The sequence below is a fragment of the Diadema antillarum genome, unplaced genomic scaffold (genome assembly GCF_040938485.1).
Source record: "Diadema antillarum isolate AM-2024a unplaced genomic scaffold, OU_Dant_1.0 seq00000086_RagTag, whole genome shotgun sequence".
Classification (NCBI taxonomy): domain Eukaryota; kingdom Metazoa; phylum Echinodermata; class Echinoidea; order Diadematoida; family Diadematidae; genus Diadema; species Diadema antillarum.
Genome location: NW_027271178.1, coordinates 255,001 through 270,407, shown reverse-complemented (window position 1 = coordinate 270,407; position 15,407 = coordinate 255,001). Strand labels below are relative to the sequence as shown.

The 15,407-nt window shown below is 37.8% G+C and overlaps 1 protein-coding gene across 1 annotated transcript in view; it reads right to left on the bottom strand.

The window, feature by feature from the left end:
• Positions 1–1,992: 1,992 nt before the first annotated feature.
• LOC139726506 (uncharacterized) overlaps positions 1,993–15,407 on the bottom strand; it is a 67,712-nt gene continuing 54,297 nt past the window's right edge. Inside the window, exons 17-24 of the mRNA XM_071637463.1 lie at positions 9,910–10,026; positions 8,494–8,616; positions 6,074–6,163; positions 5,181–5,276; positions 4,610–4,688; positions 3,616–3,893; positions 2,888–3,030; positions 1,993–2,154 (exon numbers count right to left, since the gene is read on the bottom strand). Of these exons, the coding sequence (XP_071493564.1) occupies positions 1,993–2,154; positions 2,888–3,030; positions 3,616–3,893; positions 4,610–4,688; positions 5,181–5,276; positions 6,074–6,163; positions 8,494–8,616; positions 9,910–10,026 (1,088 nt within the window). The remainder of the gene's footprint in view (positions 2,155–2,887; positions 3,031–3,615; positions 3,894–4,609; positions 4,689–5,180; positions 5,277–6,073; positions 6,164–8,493; positions 8,617–9,909; positions 10,027–15,407) is intronic.

Genomic DNA, 15,407 nt, shown 5'->3' with positions numbered 1-15,407 from the left:
TTCTTATTCTGATACGCCTCGCCAAACAGTGGAAATAATATTTACAAAAGAACATAATTTAGCTTCATGTATATTGTACTTTCTTCTATCGTCGAATCATTTACAAGTATTTTACAAATTCAAATCAGGAAACAGTTTTCATTAAAAAATGAAGCATATTTCATACTTGTGTGCGAATGTGCCTTTTTTTCCCCTATGCTAGGAGGATATTTCATTTCGACGGCCGGTCTCTCTTTATTCTGTTTTCTTCACAAACATATTTTTGATTTTCCCTGAAATTTCATTTTTCTGAATAAGAAAAATTAATACCTACACGAGTTTAATGTTGTGAGTTCAATCTCCAATCACATATTCCATCAAAATTTATGTCACCTGTTCAACATGTTAATAATGTAGCAAATTCCTTAAAATATTTTTCAATTTTGGTTAATGGGTTAGTTCCTGTCTTAAGAGCAAGGTATATCAAATGATAAACACTCTGATTTTAATCACGAGTACTGAAATGAAGTGCAAAAACAGCATACCTATAGTATTGATGCAAATATATCACACACTGGAATAAATAGGAACCACATTATGTACATAATCGTACTATAATCATATGATAAGAAAATGATACAGAAAAAGACACAAACTACAATAAAAAAATGTATAAAAGCACAGAACTACGTCATTAATTATAACAATAATGATCTACAAATCGAAGCAAATATTATTTCAGCTTAGCAGAAATAATGAATATCAGATGCTTACATAATTTGTATATCCTTTTTATTGTTTGTTAGTTTGTTTGACTGTTATTTTTTTCTGGCAGGTTGAAATTTCCTTCCGATGGGAAGATTGCATGAAAATCTAGTACATATAATAACTGGAATTTTGTGTTTGTGAAGATAAAAAAGAATCATCAAAATAGGCAACAAAGTCTAATGCGCAATCAGGTAAGATCAGAAAATGTAATTGTTGAAAGTTTTATATTCTACATTCCGCAAGTTTCATAGTTTTTCGTCCAGGATGCTGGACTATATCATAATAATAAAAATGTATCTTTTTGTGAGTGTATAACAACTATACTCCTCAAAAGTCAACTTAAACGAGAACAAAAAATAATGTCATAGCACTTTAACATATATCATGCGAGCAGCTAATGGCAGGTCAAAGTTAGGTCGGGCCAGGACCGTACTGTAACTTTTAGCATCCACACATCGATTTTTTTTTTTTTTTTTTGACGTTTGACCCTGGAATAGCACGTATATGATTATTATCATAAATACCAGCTCTACATTATTACACCTTTTTAGCAGTTAACAATGAAGTGTAAGTGTATTTTCTGTTATTCCCCGTGAACACATGAACCTCTTCTAGATAGTAGTTACCATAGCGTAGCATGGTCTCAGCCGTCGTGTCATAACGCTTACAATAACACCTGTTCAACAACTTCCACCAAACAGCTCTTCGTGTGCGTTACTTTATTACCTTTTTGATCCTACCCCCCGGTTTAAAGTAATAAAAATATTACTATGTCATCGAGTAATTCAACACTTTCAACAAGTGTACTTTATTGTCATAAGCATGTTAAACGTGGTCCAGTGAGAGAGTCGCAGGTTCCGAATTCGTAATTATCATGATCATTGTCCACGAACTTCTAGGAATTTATCACACCGACCTGGATTTGAAACAATTGTAATCATGTGGACATCACATCTTATACACTCGCGTACTGTTTGGACAGTTATGAAGAGGCCGGGCAAGGAGGTGGGGATTAGGGGGGGGGGGGACGTTGGGCGGGAGAGGGTGGGGGCTGCAGATGAGATATCACAACGCATAAAACGTGCCACACGAGCACATTGCAGTGAAACAAAATACTGAAAGAGAGAGAAAGAGAAGAGATTCGACAACCAGTATATAGCACCTGTAACAATCGTTTTACCGTGACTTAGTACAAGCATGTTCATTTTCACTAAATTTTTGAGAAAAGCAAGACTATAGCGACTCTTATCTGAAGTTAATGACGTCATCAATCCATTCTCGAACCACAGTGACGCGTGTGTAGAATGCTGGCATATAGGGGGCGCCACACCACGCTCCGCCAGACACGATTCCAACGATGAACCAGGCGTCGTCCTTCTCCACGAATAGCGGGCCCCCGGAGTCACCCTTGTCACGTGACAGACGCAATGTATAAAAATTATTTAACGAATGAAATAAACAAAAACAAAAAGAAATACACAATACTAAGACAGAAAGAAATGTTAATCAAACAGAAAGCATTACAGAATCAAACGCCCGGGGCATATAACTGGCTCTGGAGTATAAGACTATTCAAACAATTTGATGCAAGTAAAGCATTAACTCCAATTTACAATATACAGTCGTCAAGTCAAGTACACTGGAATCTACACAAAGAAAATCCACTGCCTCCCATCTAACCAAATCCATTTCAGACATTAAAAAGATCGAGTTGATGAATGAATCCACGCCGGGGAAAATGTTCAGATTAATCTCAACCAAAAATGTGTACGTCGTTGTGTTCAAAGAGTTTGATTTTCAGGAAACATACACAGAAGCACACACGTAAACACATACACAGACACACATACACACACACACACAATTATATGCGCATATAGGGCCTACACGTACGCTTTTTTTTCTTAGTAATTCTTTCTGATTCCACATGATACAATTAATTTGCACAATCACTGTGAGTTGAAAGGGACCTGAATTACTTGAAAGCATAAATGAACTGATTACGATAAAAATAGCTGAAAATATTTCACATGATTTTGATACTAAAAATACACACACACACACACGTACACACACACACACACACACACATGCGTGTTCTATACATTCCAGACTTGAGTAACGCGGGAAATATACGTACATAACATGGACTCTGCACGCCAGTCGCGTAACCCACGCATATGACACGTGACACGTGATCCAAAGTGTGCTCCGTCCACCGGACGCACACATCGGAGGGAATGATGGGTAATCGCGTCTCCATCAGGTTACTCGATAATGACCCTAGATACCGATTACACGACAAACATATACAAACATAATCAGTGTTGTGATGGGTTTTCTTCTTCTTTTTTTTTTTAAAGATAGATAGTCCGTTATATCTATACGTTGGTGAGCATTGAACTATCTCTTCGTCTATCCCTTTTGCAAACATTACGGAATTTAGCATGGTTGAAGAATGATGCATCGTAATATCATGTATAAAATATTTCGGTAATACGCCCCAAAGTTTTATTAAAGAAATAAAAAAAAAAGATCCTCATTTCACACGAAACCACGCTCCCTCTCGTACTGAGAATAACAATCGGATTTTTTTTTTTCGGGGTCCAAATAAATTCACTGTAAACTTGTCTATTTTCATTGTTTCTTCTTCCATCATAAAGACGTTTTTAGATTCATTATTCTGAGGAAAGGTTCGTATTGCCTACCTCTACAATATACGAACTTATGATAGGAATCTAATTTTCAGGGTTGAATATGTACACACGGACTTTAAATTGGTGGTACAGTTTCTGTGTTCAGTGCTGGACGCGTCAAGATTGGCACCGAGAGTGAGACAGAGGGCGCTTTCCAGGATTGTGTTCTTACCTGATCCAGTTTCGCCGAAACCCGTTGTCGTCAGGTACGTTCCGGGCTCCATCTCGAAGCCGACGTCGGGGAGGCAGATCGGCCTCGCGTCTTCTTTGATGACGAGTGGCTCTGCCAGCTGAATCAGGGCCACGTCGTAGAGCAGGTAGAAGCCGTTGAACGTGTAATCTGGGTGTTCGTACACGTCGACGATGTCGACTATCTGTCGATTCTCGCCGGTGTCAAATCGGTTGGTGGCACCGGTAACGACTTGGGTGACACCGATTTGGAATGTGCTTCTGTTATCGGATGTAGAAGTCCAGATAACTTTGTAAAGAGAAAATACTTGTAATTTACGAGAATGTGAGGAGAAATGATTCTTAGTTGTTGTTGTTTATCCATACATTTATTTCAGGTGTCTGAATTGTTTTACAACTAATGTTAGCATTATTCTTATGTTTCATCTAGGTTTTTTTTTTATTTCCTCATCTTTATACTTTCCTCTGTTTGGACTTCAGCCGCAGTTTTCTTGCTTTATGCAGATCTATAATGTCTACATCTTGGGGCAAGTCTTTCAAACTTAATCATGTGTGGGTTTTTTTTTTGGGGGGGGGGTTGTTGTTATCAATCACTGGGTCTATGAGTGATTTTACAAAGGCATTTAGAGAGACAGACGACATGCAATTAGGAAGAAAAGAGACGAAGTAGGAAACAATGGGGGGGGGGGGGTGGAGAACATACCGATAAAGGTAGAATGGGAAAGAAATGCAGTAAACCAGGACAACCAGCAATGTCTCAAAAATACAACAGTCAACCTCCCGTATAAGTCGACCTCACATATTAAGTAAAAAAAAAAATGCTACGTCGAAGAGAAATTCGCTCCAAGATAGATTTGAATAGTTATTTATTCTATTGTGTAAGTCGACATTCACTTAATTCGAAGGATTTCCTCCGAGTAGTTCCTATAGTATTCAACAAAAATGCACAACTGCAACCATGTGGTGTATTCACTTACATACAGTGAGCAGCAGTAATTATCCATCGCCTATTTAGGATTGCCCCGCCACAGTTTACATCCTCCGTGGAATTTACCTCTGGAAATAACAACAGAAAAGCAAAGTAAAACAAACAAATAAACAAACGAATATAAAAACAAACTTCATGAGTTTCATCTCTTTATTGTGAGGGAACCACTAATTAATATCCTGAGACATTGCTTGAATTTATTGCATCGCAATCGAATGCTGATTTTTATTACTAGTACTTGTTACACTCCACATCTGAATGAGTACAAAGTGTGTCAAGTTAGCTAAGAAATAAAGATATGAAAGTGAGATATGAAATCAGAAGTGATATACAGTAATCTGGAATGTATTGATCAGTAGCCCCTTGGTAGTTCACGCGGTTCTTCGGGTAAGAGCTTGATTATAATTTATAGCGAAACGATTGCCAAAAAAAAAAGTTATCGCAATTTTCGGTCGATTGTCTTTTGTTCCAACAGTGTTCCTTAGCGGGGTTAATCTCAATGCCTTGACGTCCTTAGTTATACCAGTGAGTATGAGATGGGGTGTGGGGGCTGTATTTACCTGCCAAGTATATCTGCCAGGGAAATTCAGGTGACGTCGTCTCCCGGCCACCGAGCATGCGCCGTTTCCTTTGCCTACCGGGCCGCACTCCACAACCTTGAGATGGATATAAAAAGAGGAAAATGAAGAGGATGAAGGAGGAGCAGGACAAGAAGAAGGAAGTAGCAGAAAAAAAAGGAGAGGAAGAAAAAAATAAGTATCAATTAACATTATACGAACATTCATGCTACTGAAAATTTTGACTCGATTTAAGACTGTGACAAATCTTCGGAGTTTCGCTGATGTGCTATCGCGTGCGACAGTTGATATTGTAGGTCCCCTTAGCAAAGGATCGCCTGCGTTGTAGGTACACAACTTTTCGTTTTATGTTTAGCTTCTGTTTTTTATTTGCAGTCTGTTGGCTCAGAAGAATATTGGCAAATATACAGCGAGAACGAGTGCAAAGTATACGGGTTCACTCTTTTAACCTTAGGAAGATCCTAAGAAGACCTTAAAAAGACCCTAAACCTAAGACTTATTTTTTCAAGATTGTACTTGGGAGTGTGGGGGGGGGGGGGAGGGGGGTAGGTTACCCCATCGGAAGTGGTATAGTGGTAAACCGCCTCCCACTATTCTACCACCACAGCCACCAATCCCAGATCCGTAGGCATATGATATTAGGGAGCTTTAGAGTTTAGACGCGCGGACGTTCAAAGGGGAAAAAACATGATCTGAGCTTGCGCAGAAGCGTGCGTCAACTTTACCCGCGCTTCTGCGCCCGCTCAGAACATTTTTTTTTCCCCTTTGAACGTCCGCGCGTCTAAAATCTAAAGCTCCCTATTATTATTACAAGGAAACGTTCCGAATGCGTGATGAATGAAAGAACTTTAGAATTTAAAAAATGTTCTTCAGACCTTCGCAATTTCTTTCGTCTATTCCTCCTGGGCAATCTTCTTTCCCATCGCAGACGAAATAATCAGACGCTGTCATGTTCAGGCAGAGATCTGTGGAAAGGCGAGAAGGAGGAGAAGACTTATGAGGTAAAAAAAATAAAAATAAAATTCGAATGTATGATTCTTACTTCAATCTGTGCAATACACATCATCAAAATGTATCAGTACATTGTGCTGGATGACTGCATAACTTTCTTCGCAATGGGGAACACCCTCTAGTCTTAGAAATACTTACCTCTTACCAAGGGGGTTATGTCCCCCCCCCCCCCTTCCCAGCGTTGGTTTGTCTGTCTGTTTGCAAAATTTGTACAATGTAACTGGAGAAGAAATCTTAAATTTGGATTAAATTTTCTTGAAAAAGTTGGTAATAACACAATAAACAGATGATTAATTTTGGAAGTGATGTGGATCATTTTCTGGATCCATGCTATTGTTGTTGTTTGTTTGTTTGTTTGTTTGTTTGTTTGTTCATTTTCCATCTGAGATGATGGCTGGATAGCCCATATTCAGCTACGTTAAGCTGGTCTTCCATGGGGTCCAGTTGGATGTGAGGTGGAACCACTTCACCGGGTTAAACACCCTGCTCTTTGCGATGAATGAATGAAGCGGGATCTTTTACGTGCATGAGTTGTTACTCTCTCACACACGGGACCTCCATTTTATGTCCTATCCGAGTTGTTGTCGTTGTCGTTGTTGTTGTTGTTGTTGTTGTTGTTGTTGTTGTTGTTGTTGTTGTTGTCGTCGTTGTCGTTGTCGTTTAGGAAGCTTTGTCATTCATTGGTAGGGTTCATCATGACGTTAGATGGCGCGCTTGTTTTTACAACCCTCATAGCCAGGGCAATGCAGGGAGTGCCCTGTTGGCCAGAAAAAACGGCGGAGGCAGCGACGGCTTGTCGGCAGTGAGGGTATGTCTTGATGGTCAAGGAATCTAATGATGCAGATGATACGAATGTCGGACTACAATATGGGGTGGAAATCACAGTATAGGTGGAAATGAGCTGCTTCGTGGTGGTCTGCGCTCTCCGAGTGGTCTGCTACTATCCGGGATTAGAAACTTTTTTTATTAGTGGATATGCATTGAAGATTTTTTTTTTTTTTCAAAATCTGAATTTATCACCTTCGAAGTACGATGAAACAATTGGGATCCGCTTGATTTATAAGCCTGCGCAAGTAAATTTCACGTAATTCACCAGCGTCGGCAAGCCCAAAGTGGCATTATTTCCCTAACGATTCCAAATAGTTATCTCGTGTCATAGTTGGCATTTATACCTACTGCACGTCATATAGGTACATGTATTTCGAAAGCCTTAAAGGTAGGGAATCCCATTTGCACGCCTTAAATGAAGAATTGTATAAATACAGTGGTATGTTGAAGAGAATATCATTTTAGAAACTCCCATAAAGTATTGAAAGTGGAAGGTAACATTTAATACATTTTTTTGACGGTTAGATTTTGAATTGAATTGTTTTCGGGGCTCACCGTAAATTCCAGTACATTACTAGGCTACCTTCGCAGACCCATGTACTGCATGTGTGTCCATCATGTATATTTTGTGAAGAAAGTTCGTCAACACTTACAAACATTTCTATATACATTCTTACCACACACTCTATATGTTATTACATCAACTCTAGTACTTTTAGATTTGTGTTTATAGATCACAAATACAGAAGAATGCAACAAAAAGGCTTAAGTGTGGCTGACACACAGAACTACTGAGTAGTTGAGTTTTGTGCATTATTCAAATTTTAGATAACGGTTGACTTCCAAATTTCTAAGCAGTGGCCTAAGCTAGTCCCCTGAGGTTCATATTTAATGTTTTGCTGCATTTTGGGAGGTCTGTAAAAGGTATCCCCTACCTTTAAGAGAAATAGAAGTAGTGTAGTCTCAACCATTGGAAAAGATGGAAGTAATAATATATGTGCCTCCTGATTCGTGGTATATCTTACCGAAAACTTATACAGGGGATATACAATGGAAAAGATGTGTTTGTTTTGTTTTGCTTTGTAGATTTTTTTTCTTGTGTTAAGTAGCATTATATGAGCTGATGTATCATGATTTTGTGATATTGTTTTCCATTTTTATGATTTTCGTTGTTCGTTTGTGTGTTGTTGTTGCTTTTTTGGTTTAAATTAGACCCCTTTGAAATCAAGCAGTACCATGTTGACACTGTCGACCACGGCTATCAAACCTTGTTTTTTATTGCATTGTAAGACGAATATCGTATTTATTTTCAAGAAACATACACTATAATACATGATGCAATATTTCAACCCTCATCCGCAGCGCTGGAGGATAAACGAGATGAATATCATATTTGTTTTCTTAAACAACATAATTATACAACACACAACATACGATGCAATATTTCCACCCTTACCCGTAGCATTGGAGGTACAGTTCATCTCATCAAAGTTTCCCTTGCAGTCTCGGATGCCGTTGCACACCAGGTGGCCAGGGATGCACTGTCGCTCAGGGCAGCGGAACATACCTTCGTCGCACGCTGTCAATGATAAGGAAACATGTGACAGGTATGAAATTTTGCCTTATTTAGCTTACCTTAACTTAACTTAACTTAGTTTAACTTAACTTAACTTAACTTAACTTAACTTAACTTAACTTAACTTAACTTAACTTAACTTAACTCTATACCTTGTTTTACTTTACTTTACTTTAATCTAATACCTCGCTTTGCTTTGATTTACTTAACTTTATTTGACTTTCATTGTTTTGTTTTACTTTGTTTTACCGGTTTTAACTTACCTTACTGTCTAATCACGTCTACCGCTGAGAAGATGATAATTCATAACTAAATATATTACTGATGACAATATTGCTGAAATAAATATTATAGTTACCTAATAGCAATGTTCACGACAATCATTCTTTGACAGTGTATTTGTCGCCGTGGTATTGTCGTGTGGGGTCGTTATACAGGTAGAACAGAGTACCAAAGTGTGATCTCTTAGTCATTCATTGCAGTGGAAACTGGTTCTAAACATCCTCACCCGGCCCGACTATTCATGCTTGCACCTGCACGTTCCAGCCAAAGATGTAACAAAAGACTGTGGCTTCATCACGTTGGCTTAAAAAAAGAAGAAAAAATATATATATACTACTTTAAAGGGACTGTACAGTACTGGTTGAGTTGGGGATTCATGCTTTGAACATTCCCTAGTGAGATAATGATAAACCTCCTATGAAATATGAAAGAGCATGTAATTTTAAGAAGGATTCAATGTTTATTTCATGAAAATTGGTTTTCAAATGGCTGAGATATCCAAAAAAGTGATAGTAATAGAAGGCGACAGGCCACGCCTTTTATTAGGATCTCTTTGTTTCACCTTGTTTTTGGAGATCTCAGCCATTTTAAACCCGATTTTCATCAAATAAACTTTTGATACCCCTTAGAATTGCATGCTCTTTGACATCTCATAGAGTGGTTTCTGAATATCTCACAAAACGTTAAAAGCTAAATCCTCACCTCAACCAGAACTGTACACACCCTTTACTACGTCGCGCTTTCATATCAATATGGAACTTTCACCACACAGTGGGAAGACCGTCCCCATTTCTAAGCGACAAGATCGCTGATTGGTTGGCCACTCAATCGTGCCCAACATCGGGACCGGACGCTATTTTGGTCGAGAGCCGTTCTCGTTCTCTAGGAAGGGAGATATATATATATTTTTTTTTAGCATGCTCAGAAGCAAATTTTGCACCCGTCACGCTTAACTAGTGGCCGCGTCGTGCTTGCGAAAGTTCCCGACTATTTTGTCTCATTATGGCCACTTACGCTCGAAGTCTTCCATCGGGCAGTCGGGCTCGTCCTCGCCATCCGAGCAGTCGGTGACCCCATCACAGATCCAACTCTCGGGGATACACTCCCCATCGCAGAACAACGCACATTCGTCTGCAGGATTGAAAATCGTTATATACGAGAACGCAAAATAACTTTCTCGCAACACCCCCTAAGTGTAAATAAATCTGGATGCTCCCAGAAATCGCCAAATGTGTGCTTATGGCAACATAGAGGTAATACAGTCCTGTTTTTGTTTTATTTGTGTTTTTGGTTGGTTGGTTTTTAGTTACTATCGAATTGCCGTAGACTGCCACACTACGAAAACTCACACACAGTCTGGGGGTATCAGCAGCCTTTTGCCAAGGCCCTCTCGCTGTATGGTGGTGAGCGAATGGGGCGAACGAACGGAGCTCAGCTGAGTTGGACTGCGAGAGTCGTGCTCGGCTGGGCTCGCTTCACTCGCCCGTTATAGCCATCATAAAGCGAGAGGGCCTTGACAAAAAGCTAGGTGTCAGAGGCTGGCCCGGATCTTGCTTATACCGTCCGCCCGATGTTTTTAGTGGTTTGCCTTTATTGGTTTGTACTAAATGTGAATTCGGATGATGCAACTCTTGAATCTTTGAGGGTTCTGAGAGATTCAAAATGGCCGCCAAAAACTAAAATTCCCATATATTTCCTAATAAAGGGTGAAAATAAAACAAAAAAAGAAATTCCCCATGTCTCCTTATAAAGGGTGAAAATTAAAAACGGTTTGATGGTTAAGCCTTATTTCGGGTGTGTTGAATCCGGATCTGGATGATGCAAATTCTTTCACCTTTAATCGCTTTAATGGCTGCCAAATGGAGCCAGTGTCTGAAATTCCTTGATATTTCATCATAAATGGTGAAAATTGAAACGAAATTATGTTTTTTGCTGAATCTTAATCTGGATGTGGCAATTCTTGTATCCATGAAGACTTGAGTTATTCAAAATGGTTGCCCAAGTATATAATTCCTGTAGGCTTATATTTATATAAATGGTGAAAAGATGGCATAACCACCACAACCATCAAAACGACATTTTCGTTTCCTTGTTTTGTCTGTGTTTCATGTTTCTCTGTACGCATTTCGGTTTCCTTTCTTCTTTTAGGTCTGCATACCCCCACGTAGCTGCTGAGTTAGGACCAGGCGGGAGGCCAGTTATTAATTCCCGAATGTTTTATATTCTAACCCATGGCTGACACAATAAATTTTGCTTTTAATTCCTTGAATAATGATGAATTTTATAACACAGTAAGGCACTCTGAATCTGATCATGCAAATATGATCTCCAGTTTATATGAAGATTACATATCCGATAAATACAATACCTCAGCACAAGAATTTGAATATAACTTTGACTCAAATGATCCAGTCCAGAGTCCATCGTGTGTTTATTTGACCGAAAATCAGTATAAAAATCGGATCACGAATACAGTTGATGAAACATTTTTGTTAGCTCACTTTAACATACGCAGTATCAATAAAAATTTTGATAAGTTGCGCTTACTCTTAGAAAACCCAGATCATAAATCTTGCTCCATCATAGGGCTAACAGAAACATGGTTGAACTCTAATATCAGTCATTTATTTTCTTTACCCGGATTCGAATTTGTATTTAGAAATAGAAATGAGAGAGTTGGTGGAGGAGTTGGTTTGTACATCTCGAAAAAATTTAAATATATTATACATGAGGAGATTAGTGTTATGAGCGATGTACTCGAATCCCTTTTTATTGAATTGATAAATCCACATGGAAAAAACATTATGATTGGTGTAATTTACAGGCCCCCTCGGTCGAATTTGAATGATTTTTTGACAGTTTTGCAGGATTTAGTACAAAATCCCATGATATCTATTAAAGATACATTTCTGATGGGCGATTTTAATATCGATCTCATGAAATGTAACTCCCAAAACAGTTCAAAAGAATTTATAGAAACATTAATGTCTGCTTCGCTTTTACCATTAATTTCCAAGCCTACCCGTGTCACCAGCCAATCGGCTACCCTCATAGACAACATTTTTTGTAATGTTCTTCCACTTCCTGAGTCTGGTATCGTCCTCTCAGACATCACTGACCATTTTCCTATATTTGCTCAGGTTCCAATTAAACTGAATAAACAAAATAATTATTATAAGCGTCGTAAGATTACTGTAGATAATCTTACAAGTCTCCAAAACAGTTTAAAAGAACTCGATTGGTCTTCTGTATACAACACTACCGATGTCAATTTGTCTTATGATTATTTCATATCTACTCTTACCTCCGAAATCGATAACCATATTCCCCTGCGTAACATAAAAAATAGATATAAGCAAATTCCAAGACTCCCGTGGATAACCCAGTCTATATTACGATCTATAAATAGGAAAAATAATTTGTTTTATAAATATAGATGTAATCCCACTGAAAAAAATAAGAAAAAATATGTTTCATACAAAAACACACTCACCAAATTATTGCGTACGCAGAAGAAATTTTTTTATGTTAATCAGATAAGCAAATATAAAAATGACATTAAAAACACATGGAAAACATTAAAGAATGCTATGAATACACCTAACAATTCATCTAATATTTCTGAAGTTCGGTGGGGCAATGCCTCCAGCAACACTCCCGCTGGCATGGCTGAAATTTTTAATGATTTTTTTTCTTCAATTGGGAAAAATCTTTCTCAAAATATTCCTCTTTCTAGTAAATCTTTTAGTGATTTTTTAGATACACCTAACTCTAAAACTATATTTTTTGACCCAACATATAAAGAAGAAATAATAAAGATTGTTGCCAATTTGAAAGAAGGTAAAAGTCCTGGCCACGACGGAATTGACAACTATTTGATAAAAAACATAATTCCTCAAATAGTGGATCCCTTAGTACATATTATCAACTCATCGCTTGCAACTGGCCATGTGCCAAATAGCATGAAAATTGCGAAAGTAATTCCTATTTATAAGAAAGGGGAGAAGGATGATGTCAATAACTATAGACCCATATCTTTATTATCTTCTATTTCTAAGATTCTTGAAAGAATAGTCTACATCAGGACAGTACGTTTTCTTAAAACCTGCGACATATTTTCAAACTTTCAATTTGGATTCAGGGAAAATCACAGCACAACACACGCACTACTTGCCCTCATCGACAAAGTCACACACGCACTCGACACACTTTCACACACAATAGGTATCTTCTTGGACTTCTCCAAGGCCTTTGACACGATTAACCACGGAATACTTCTCGCCAAACTGTCTCATTATGGAATACGTGGAAAGGCCTTGGAGTGGTTCACGAGTTACCTATCAGAAAGATCCCAATTTGTACATGTCAACGGCTTTGACTCTCAAAGTAAAACAATTGCATGTGGTGTTCCACAAGGGAGTTTATTAGGCCCATTGTTATTCATTATTTATATTAATGATTTTCATAGATCGTCGGAGAAACTATCATTCATATTATTCGCGGATGACTCTAATCTTTTTTTTTCCCACCCTGACCCAAATATCTTAATAAGAACAGTCAATGAAGAATTGATAAAGGTCATACAATGGATATACGCAAACAAATTGTCATTAAATATTCAAAAAACAAAAGTTATGCTCTTTAGTAATTCTTTAGAAAGCCTCCCAGGCAATATAACATTTGATACTACTCCCTTAGAAGAAGTTTCTTCTTTTAAATTTCTTGGTGTTTGCGTTGATAACAAGCTTGCATGGAGGAATCATATTGATAACATATGTAAAATTATTTCACGTAACATTGGCGTAATGAATAGATTAAAATATTATCTTCCTTCATCTGCATTATTAACTCTTTATTCTAGTTTGATACTCCCTTATTTAAACTACGGGATTCTTGCTTGGGGTAATACATATCAGATGTTACTTGATAAACTTCTTTTATTGCAAAAGAAAGCGCTTAGAATTGTTTTTAATTTACATACCCGAGAACATACAGATGCTTTGTTTTCTGACCATAAAATATTAAAAGTAAATGATTTGTATGTGTTTCAACTTGGTCAGTTTATGTTTAATTACAACAGTACCTTTTTACCTAAAATATTCCACGATTTATTTTATCGAAACAGTCATGTTCATAACTATCCCACGCGACGATCCGACGAATTCCATCTTCCGTTAATGAGAACCGCACATGCCCAAAATACATTTCTTTATACCGGACCCAGACTTTGGAATAAATTAGATAATAGTTTAAAAGATTCCCCCAAATTTGTCACATTTAAATATAAACTCAGAAAACATTTACTTTCTACTTATAATCTTAGATAATCTAAATTGTTATAATTTATGCTTGAGCTTTCACCTGTCCTGATGTCGCAGCACTTGGCGTGTTCTGTGTGCAGACCTCTCTTCTTTCTTCTCTCCTTTTCCTTTCCTGTCTTGTATTGTTACCGTCTTCTCTCCTCTCGGTACTGTCTCGCGTCCAACAGTGTATATGCGTGTGGGTAATTGAATGTGTGTACGAATGTATTGTCCTTGTCATATTTTCCCGGTACACGTGGTTCAATGAACAGTGTCCGGGCACTATAGCATTGGTATTCTATATTTTTTTCCCGACCTGTGTATCTCAAAATAACTACATGTATATTGTCATAGAATAGTATATCATTCACTCATTTTTTATCTAGCGATCCACGTCCGACAAGCTTTGCTTTTTAGTGGATCACTATTTTCCATGATCGAATTTATTTTCCGCTCGCCCACGTAGTATTTGTACAGTTTTCCTCTTTATTATTGTACATATATGTTGTTCTATAATTTGTCTCGTATATTACATGAATCTTTTGCAAGAGTTTGAACAATATCATTTAATGACATGTATACATTGTACTATGTTTTTGATTTTCGTTGATTGGAAATAAACTATGATTGAATTGAATTGAATTGAATTGAATTGACATTACACTGACGGATGCATTGGCACCTCACGGTCGTGTTAGTGATGGGTAGCGTTTACAATGAGTATTATTATAGCTTTTATATGGCTACAGATACTTTACGTATATGGTGACAAAAGGGTTGCTGCAGATACTTTACGTGTGGTGACAAAAGGCTACAGATACTTTGCTTGTCACGCAGTTTCTCCTGTTGATTTTGTTCGGGATAGTGGTGGTGGTGTGGTATGGGGCGCCAAAGTGTCACATGGTCTATTTCGTTGCGAAATTAGTCATTTCGTCGTCACTTGGTATGCTTTAAGTATGGTAAGGATTGAACTTCAAAAGACTGGAGCGGACAATGGACATGCAAGTCGGGTTTTCTATACGGATTGCGCGAATACCACGGTTTAGTGTCAAGGCTTTTATTTGCCGGTACTTATTGGCGCAAAATGTAAGAATACAAGAGTCACGCCCTATCCATGCACTAAACACATACAAAGCATAAAAGCCCAAATTAGAAATACCCATATAGATGCCAGCACAGTCGTAATTAGATTTTTTTCTTGCTTTGTGTTTT